The 9548-nt window shown below is 46.6% G+C and overlaps 1 protein-coding gene across 1 annotated transcript in view; it reads left to right on the top strand.

The window, feature by feature from the left end:
• LOC104539233 (latrophilin-3-like) overlaps positions 1-5521 on the top strand; it is a gene marked incomplete at both ends in the record, with an annotated part of 21953 nt that extends 16432 nt beyond the window's left edge. Inside the window, one exon of the mRNA XM_010182706.1 lies at positions 4811-5521. Coding sequence (XP_010181008.1) covers positions 4811-5521 — 711 coding nt within the window. The remainder of the gene's footprint in view (positions 1-4810) is intronic.
• Between the last annotated feature and the right edge of the window lie 4027 nt (positions 5522-9548).

Here is a 9548-nt window from a genome sequence, read left to right on the forward strand (position 1 = left end):
CATATCCTCCTTTTAGCGATGGAAAATAAAGAGGTAAAGTCAGTTGTAGCTAAGGGAGGTTTCTGGCATAGAAATGAGTCTCTTGTCACCTACATGTTTGTCTCTGCTCTGGCTGTGGGTAGGGACCATGGTTGTCTGCCAATGTCCTGATGTTTCCATGAGGGAGAGGCAGATGCGTTTAAGCAGGACCTGGGGGTTGTGCCAGGTCCTGTCTGTCGGTGGCTCCATCCGCTGCCACTTCCATGGGTTTTTGGGTTTTTTTGCTGGTGGCTGAACCATGACAGAGTAATGCTGTGTTGAAGCTCAGGTATGTCAGTGCTCTGTCAGCTGTCCCAGTGCAGCCGTCCCTTTTCCAGCAAAGGATCTCAAAGGAAGGGAAAACAGCGGTGGTTATAAGGCAAGCAGTAAAACCCCTTTGCACTACACAGCAGCCGTATTGTTTACAACAGAAACAGCTACTGAACTGTATCACTGGGGTATTTGCATTCAAAGCACAAGGAAAGCACACATGTTTGACCTTTTTGCTGTTCATTAATTTCTTAGGCAGCGTATTGTTTACAACAGAAACAGTTACTGAACTGTATCGCTGGGGTATCTGCATTCAAAGCACAAGGAAAGCACACGTTTGACCTTTTTGCTGTTCATTAATTTCTTAAACGACGCTAACTTTGTGCAATAAATTTGCTTCCACTAACGTTTTTTAAAAAGGGGCTACTGTTCAACGTGGAAACGCTCTGAATTTTAAGAACTTCAGTGTATCTCAAATGTCAAAACGAGCTTTGATGTTCTGTGTAGCTTCTTGCATGATAATACTGAGATTTGGAGGACTTTTAAATCAAGTCGGAGCAGGTAGTGCTGGGTCAGCAGCTGGCTTAAGAAAAGCCCTGATGTTCAGGTCTGGGTGCCTCAAAGAGATTTGGGTAGAAATGTGACAAAAAGGGTTTATGTGCTTTTTAATTATCTTGTGTTCTTCTAATTTTTAAGACTAGATTCTGATACAGTTACCTGAGCTAACAGCATTTTATTCCACAAAAATAGCGTAATTGATTTGCAAGTGCTATGCAGTGCAAGACAGCCAGATGGATAACAGAGAAACCTACCCAGGCTTCATCCGCGGGAGATGAAAGAGAATGGGACCAGTATTGATCCCATTTAAGCCACTGGAGCTTTGCCATTGACTTCAGAGCGAGCAGGACTCAACCCATTCTTTTCAGGAGGCTGCAAGTTAATTACTGACAGTATAAGTGGCACGGCTATCGCTTTTCAAACTGGTTAGCATCCCTGGACAATTACAACCTGGGACTATTAGGGTATCCCACAGTGCAATAGAAGGTTAGCAACACCAACCAGGCCTAATGGCCTCGGCGGTGCTTTGGGATTTAAGGTCGCTGCACCAGCAGACGGGCTCCAGTGCCGGTAGTGCATTGTAAAAGTAGAGGCTGTCGCCATCTCTGGGGGCGCCTTGGCCAGGATCGGCGTGCGGCGAGGGCATCGCTAGCTAATGTTGACCAACTAACTCATTCTGCATCATTGAGGCTGTGATTTTTTTTGTTTTTACACCTTCATCTACCACTTCTGGTGCTGGCCATTGACAGGGACAGGGTGGTATAAGAAACCTGGGGCTGGATCTAGTCCACTCATTCCTTTCCCCGTCCCCAGTTACATGTTATAAAATACCCTTTCTGCTCAAGCCAAAGCTGCCCCAGCTGCAGTAGAGACTCACCAGGGGCCAGGAGCACTAAAAAAACCCTTTGGAAAGCAGCTGGGCATCACACCCTAAAAGGCCAAAGTCTCATTTCCCAGTGGTGAAAGCAATTCCTTGACGGGGAGGAAGGAGGAGGTGGTAGGCAGCCCTTGGCAGCTGATGGACGTACGCTCGCTTGGTCTCTTGGACGCGTGAGTTTCTCAAAATGCCCTAACCGCTTTGGTGAGAGAATAATTGTAAGAGAAGGCAGCAATCCCGTAACGAATTCTGTTAAAGCCCAGCGTGCCACAGACTGCTGCAAAGCGGGAAGCTGAGAGTTATCCCCGGCTCTTCATCTCCATCCCTGGCTCTTCCTTTTCTTTTAACCCTTCCTTCTCAATAACTTCATTTAGCAATGCCATTACTCTAACTACCGTTCCTCTTACGTTTTTTGTTGCAAAGTCCATGTAGTTTGCCATGTGTTCTGTTAAAAAAAAAACAAAAAGAGCAGAAAAGCAAAGCTTTCCTCACCCATCTGTAAAACGCCAGCAGCCCCGCGATGAGCAGAGTCATACTCTTACAAAGCACTGTTGCAAAGGATGGACGGCAAAACATTTTTAGCAAGGAAATGGATTTCGGTTTCAACTGCCAGGGGTTATTATAACTAACAGTAAGTAAAGCCATTCGTTTTAAGACTTTGGAAGTGACGTTGACAGTGCCTGTCTTTTCAAGCATGACCGTTACCAGCTTTAGATTTCTCTTAAATTTCCAGGCGTTATTTCTGGATTTATGTTGCACACTGAACATTTTATATAATGGCATTGGAAAACATTTTAAATGTGATTTATTTATTTTATTTTATTTTATTTTTTAAATAAAGATGTAGTCTATTGGATGTTGTGCATAAAATAATTTTTCTGTCTAAAATGTCAATATTTTTAACCTGAAATAAACCATGTAACAAATTCATGTATTCTGGGCAGTGGAAATTATTTCCGTTAACTCTCTTTTCTGCATATCATCAATTTGCTTTTTACTCATGTTTCTCCTACTGTCGCTGTAAGCTTACTTGTTGTTTTTTCTTTCCTTTTCTTCATGCTGTCGTTTAGAGCCCTACAGAGAGACAAGTATGGGAGTAAAGCTAAACATTGCATATCAAATGTAATTTTTTTTAGTTCACTTTTATTGCATCACATATAGATGATGTAGTTAATGAAGGAAATTCATCTCACAGTTTTGAAATCGAAAAGAATATGAATCTACATATGTATATATACGTGTATGCGTGTGTATGTGTGTGTGTGTATATATATATGTGTGCCTACATATATATATAGATGAGATTAGATGATCCTTCCTTTGTTTATCCCCTGTTTTTGTGGTATCGTTTACCCAGCGTAGTTTCCCATATAACTGTGCGTTGGTTTATTTTTTTAAACTGCACTTCTTTATTTGCGAGTTCATAGCATTTTTATACGTCGTGTTTCATTGCAGACCCCACTCTGTTTTCACCTGCGATGCCTCCATGTTATTTCCCCCTCGCCCCCCGGGCTCTATGCATTGGCAGGAGCAGCACTCAGCGCCTCAATGCATACGTTACTCGACGTGACCATCAGACAGACGCTGTTGTGCCCGTCACCCATTGCATACGGTCCTTCCCCCTTGCCCCCTGAAATGCTCACTTTTCATTTTCCCCCCAAGCATCGTGACTCGGTTGGAAAGCTTCCAACGTGAAAATCAACGGCTTTGCTCTATGTCTGTGATGGCTAGTTGATTTCTTTTGGCATAGCTCCCTCGTTTGTTGAGAAACCTGGGATACGGCAGCACCCTCTAAGCTTCAGAATCCTAAAAGGTGACCGACACATTTGGGGCATTTCACTCAAAAAGCAAGAAGAAAAGCCTGCAGTAGCTCTTTCCAGCCCTTGACATGCAGCAACTACTCCATCGCAGATATAGACCGAATCCTGTATTTTCGGAAGGTACACGTGCCATGTACCAAGCATTGTATGAGCAACCGTTCATCTTAAATTCTCAGCTAATGGCTCCTCTAACCCACCACGGCTTGCTGGGAGGAGCTTGCCATTTTTTGGCAACACTCGAAGCCCTTAGCTGAAAGGTCGAGACGTTATGTCTTGCATCCCCGCGTCCGTGCTCTCAAATAGGAAAGCATGGTGGCTTAACCTCCCAGATTTTCTCCTCCCTCGCCCACTCGTGCCACATTGCTCCCAAAACGCTTCTCCATCATCTCCCATAGCGTGTTGGGAAAGAGCCGAGCTCCAGCTTTATGCTGCCGGTGTCGGCACACCTATGGAGATGAGATAGGCAGTTGGGGGCCATCCCCAAGACCCTATTGCTCCTCACAGGTTCCCCCAAGCCCAACATATCGTGGCAGCGGTTGTACTTGCCATAACTGCCTTAAGCCCTCCACTTTAACTTTGCAAGGGAAACGGGAGCTCTTTTTAAAGGCTTCCTAAGATCTGCAGCTGCCTCCAGCACCCATTGTAGTAGAAAATCTCCAACTGGCCAGTATCAAGTAAATAATGTTGGCTGTGCCCTTGTGCCAGGAGAGCCTTGTCCCAAAAAAGCATGGACCAGGATGCTCTTTGAGCCTCCACCTTGCTAATCCCCGCGTCTCGCCCTTCAGGCCTTATGCCTTTCCCCTGGCAGCAAAAGGGAAGAGATCCCCCCCTCCCAGGAAGGATGCGCTCCCAATTGAAGTTTGGATAATGATTCACCCAGGCTGCAAATACATTTCCCTCAGCTGGGGGGAATCCCTCTTCCTCCAAAAGGCTTGGAGCCGGGGATATTTGGACCAGCCCAGGCTCACCTATTTCTCAGCTCCCCAAAAATCTGTAGAGCAAAGCGTGAGAGCTGTAGGAGGAACTGGCCAGGAGATGTTATTCCTTCCCGCTGGCTGTTGCCACATCAAGTCACATACTTGGTGGCGCTTTCCATTCTTTCGGTGGGAAGACCTTAAACCAGTTAGGTGGAGCTGCGCCCTCCTCTTTTTGGCCGCAACGCCGAGCCCCAGCAGCCGCGGCAGCCTAGGAAGGGGGTTTGAGTGTGCAGGTCCCGCGTGAGTGTCCTGTTTGTACAAGTCACCCTCTCTTGTGTAATGTTTTTCAGAGGGGCTTCTGAACAATGCCAGGGATACAAGTGTCACGGATACTCTACCACTGAATGGTAATCACGGCAACAGCTACAGCATCGCCAGCGGCGAGTACCTCAGCAACTGCGTGCAAATCCTTGACCGCGGGTACAACCACACCGAGAACGCCCTCGAGAAAAAGATCCTGAAGGAACTCACCTCCAACTACATCCCTTCCTACCTGAACAACCACGAGCGCTCCAGCGAGCAGAGCCGCAACCTGATGAACAAACTCGTCAACAGTGTGGGCGGCGGGAGCGAGGACGATGCCATCGTGCTGGATGACGCCACCTCCTTCACCCACGAGGAGAGCCTGGGCCTGGAGCTCATCCACGAGGAGTCGGACGCCCCGTTGCTGCCCCCCCGGGTGTACTCAGCGGACAACCACCAGCCCCACCTCTACAGCCGGCGGCGCATCCCGCAAGACAACAGCGAGAGCTTTTTCCCCTTGCTGACCAACGAGCACACGGACGACCTCCAGTCGCCCAACAGGGATTCTCTCTACACCAGTATGCCCGCGCTGGCCGGCATGCCCATGACGGAAAGCGTCACAGCCAGCACCCAGACCGACCCCCCGCCGGCCAAAAGCGGCGGCGGCGGCGGCGACGCCGACGATGTTTACTACAAAAGCATGCCCAACCGCGGCTCCAGGAACCACGTCCATCAGCTACACACTTACTACCAGCTAGGTCGAGGCAGCAGCGACGGTTTTATAGTCCCGCCAAACAAAGAGGGAACCCCCCCGGACGGCAATGCAAAAGGACCCGCTCACTTGGTCACTAGTCTATAGAAGATTCAGCAAAAATTAAGCAAAGAGACAACCAAGAGCCCCTCCGTAACGCTCGGTTTACTGTTCTGAGTTAATCCAAGCAGTGGTAATATTGTGTGTACTCCTAAATCTTCATGCTGTTCGAAAGGAAACTCTCGGACTTTTTTTACTGGAATTTTTAGGCCGGCCCGGAGAGGACAGTAACTGCTGCCCCCCTTCCCTTTCTCCCCCATCCTCCCTCCCTGCAGACAGACTTCATTATGTTAATGAAAGAGATAGATAACGGCACACTTCGTGGCCTTCTCAAGTTATGCCGTGTTTGTTTAAACAATCCTTGATGCTGTGTTGCTCTTAATACCGAGGACCTGATTTAAAAGGTGGGGATGGGGGGGTGGGGGGAACAAAACATACGAACAAACAAAAAAAAGCAAAATAAAGTAAAATAAAAGGCCAAAAACGTGCATTTGAAACTAGTAGCGATGATGCATCTAGGTGGGAGCGCTGCACAAAAACAAGCTAGCAAAACTCTTCCTTACCAATCGGGATCACGCCATGGGGTTTGGTCACTCACCACTCGGTTTCACCACAGCGCCCTCGGCTGCGGGAGCAAACCAAACAAAACAAAAAACCCAATTGAACGAGACGGAAGGGAATCCTAGAATTCAGTGCTAAAGGCATCTTTTACGTTTTGCTGTATTAACGGATGACTCAAACTAATGGCAGATAAAAGAGAAGCGAACAATTTCCATGTAATGTACAGATACTAGCATTGCACATATAGTCTGCTTTCTGTTCCTCCAGAACTTGCGTCCCTGTTAATGTAGTGGAAAAAAAAAAAAGAAAAAAAAAAAAATAAGGACTTTTTTCTGTTGTGCTGGTCTTGTAAGTTTGTCTACCAGTAGGAGCAAGGTTTTTCATAACTCCTCTCTTTTTTGTTGTTGTTGTTGTTTTCTTTTGCTAAATTTTCTTTGGCCTCTTCCCCTGCCCTTCCTCTCCGTCCTCCCCCATCCCGGTCAAAAATAAAACAGTCTCACTGGGCAAAAAGGCAAAACCGAAGATCACTTTCTAAGGAGCATTTTTAGGAACGCCGTCCCCGTTTCTTTTCAAGCAAGGGAGTCTTGTTTTTTTCTTTCCTCGCTGTATCTCTTCCTTCAGCCGGCGGATGGCCGGCAGACCTTTTGGCAGACTAGAGCAGGGCAAGCTTTCCCGTTGACGGGGCGATAACCCTGGGAGCGTCTTTTGGCAAGCAGCACCTCAGCCAGGCCGTAGAGTCCCATCCAGAAGCCGAGAGGTTTGGGTTTTTTTTTTTTAGAGCGGGGCTTTGGCAGGAAACGGTCATAGCCCTGGAGGAGCGCAGGGCCTTCCCGACTCCGGCTGGGCCCCGCTTTAGGCACTTGTACTGCAGTGGTTAAGAAGAAAATCGATTGACGCGTAGTGAGCTAAAAAGTACTTTGCGGTGATTTGAACAAAACAAACAAACAAACGAAAAGTCTTCTGTTCGTTATTTTTCTTAACAGGACATTTATTTATTTGACAGGATTTTTAAGTAACATAGGCTTTCCGGAGGTACATTAGCAGCACGGAGTATAATTTTTTCTTCTTCTTCTTTTTTTTTTTTTTCCTTCTTTTTTTCCTTTTATTTTTTTTTTTTAATTTATGATCCATTTTGTACGGTCTCAACAGTTGAATGACCTCATTACTAATATTTGTTGTAAAAGTGAAGCTTGTTTGCCAACCAATAAACAACTGATCACGATTTAGAAGATACTGTATGTATGTACTGTACGATTAATCTCTCTTTTCTTTTGTTGCTCTTGTTCCTCTCTCCGTTACTGTCTTCAGTACGAGTCTCCACTCCTTTAAGGCATGGGCGAGCAATGCCAAAGAAAGGAGGCCCAAGCTGAGCAGTTTAAGCACAAGGTTACGCAGCCGCGGCTGACTAGAGGTATCGGGCGCTAGTGGTACTTGTTTAGGGGCCACAACAACGCCGGCCCATGTTTTTCTGCAGGTGGTTCTAGGTCTGTTTTTGTGCCTACTGTATAAACTAGCCGACGACACGCGGATGGTTTGAGTATAGTATTTCATGTGTCGTACCTTTTAATCATTGTAACGGTTTCTTTTTGATTTTTAATTTTTAATTTTTCTTTTTTCTTTTTTCTTTCAATTTTGGTTCTTCTGAGATTAAAAACTGCTGGTAGCATGTCAAAGAGTAAAACAAGTCCCCGTTAGGCCTCCTCGGTCTTTGTTTGCTGTCTCTTTATTTTCTTGCAAAGCGCCATCACCGCCCTCGGCCACGTTGCCCTTCCCATCCCGTTGCCTTTGGCCTGCCCACGCTGGCGCTTTGCTGGCTTTCCTCCAGCCTCCCCCTTCACATCCCTTGGGAGCATTTGGGATATAGAAATCCACAAAATAGAATAGAGAGGTTGACAGCAACAATCATCACCTCTGGACACGCTCGGTGCCGATTTTTCGGTACATGCTTTTCCATGAAGCCCTCCCATGCCTTGGGCTTTGGGGCCTGGTGCTGCCTCCATCCAAGCTGTCCCCAACCAATTCCCGTCAAGCTCAGTAAAAGCCAAAAGATTTGGAGCAGATGGGTTCATGTCCATCTTAGATGAGCTGTTCCCAGTGCTGGAGGATAAATGCAGCAGCGAGCGGCTCCGCTCCATCCTGGGGACGTCACGGGGGGCGATGCTGCTCGGCACTGCTCGGTGAGGGAGACCCAGGGGGTGGTGGTATTTGGTGGTGGTTGCTATCTACAGAAGAGCAGTCCTTCCTACAGCTCAGTGCTCAGGCCAAAACATCTTGGGTAGGAAACCTTTCTGATTGCAGCTTCTTGGGTCTAGGTTTCAGCAAGGGAGCTTTTCCCATCAAGAGACTGGGAATCACTCGGCTTTGTAGAAAAGCAACTGCTGTTCAGCTGGGTTGTGCTCTTGCTCTTGATGCTGCCTCTTGTTTCATTTTAATTTCCAGCAGCGATGGAGCTGGGCAGCACATGGTAGACTTATGCATGCAGGTAAAGCAAGCATTTAGTGGTCATAGTGACCCATGTAGCAGCCCAAAAAAGGCTGCCAAAGCTTTACATACTTGAAGTACCTTTAATTGGGAGAAAGTAAAAACTCTTTTAATGCATTAGACTAAAAGAAAAAAGTAGTTTGCCAAGGATGTGGTGGGATTAAATTCAAGCAGAGGGTGAGACACACATAGCAAATGTAGTCATGATAAAATGGGAAGCGGGTGGTCAACATTTAATTTACCAGTGTGCCTGAAACTCTGCAAGAGTGCAAATCAGTGGTGGATTTGCTATGGGATGATTGTGTCTTACTAAAAAGTCTTTGACTTTTACTCGTAATGGTCATTTCCCCCCAGTCTGTCTGTGTATTTGGGATTTATCAGTGGACAGGGGGTGCTTTCCCCCTCTTCTCCATCCCTCCTCACTGGAGCTTCTCTCCTCCAGCCAACTATGCCTATTAGTGCTTTGATTGCAAAAGCCGCTGTTTATTTTCAAGCTGATTATTTCCATCCCCAGGCTCTTCTGGCACCAAAGGATTCACTGTTGGCTCTTCTTATAGCTTTGGAAACAGCTGACTCACGAAACAGAGGGGAAATACATATTATTAATTACATTAAGCCCAAAAATGCTTTAAGACTGTCATTTAGTTGAGGGGGCAGCAGGATGGGATTTATGTTTGTCCTTTTTTTCCCCTTGCAAACAGGCTCTTGTGTCTGATAGCTGATCATGGGCATGGTGAAGGTTTCTGCTTGTTGATACGTAGCTCGGTAGATACAAGTCTTATGCGATTGGCAACGTAGCGGTGTCTTCTGTGCCGACTGCATCATGTGAAACTCAAGTCAGTGTCAAGTCCTTGGTGCCTAGAATGTTCTTGGGGTAGGAAGGAGAGCAACAAAACTTCTAAGGCATTTCTTAATGCTGAGCCAAAGCAGGG

Source organism: Mesitornis unicolor, unplaced genomic scaffold (genome assembly GCF_000695765.1).
Source record: "Mesitornis unicolor isolate BGI_N332 unplaced genomic scaffold, ASM69576v1 scaffold5564, whole genome shotgun sequence".
In the NCBI taxonomy this organism is placed as follows: Eukaryota; Metazoa; Chordata; class Aves; order Mesitornithiformes; family Mesitornithidae; genus Mesitornis; species Mesitornis unicolor.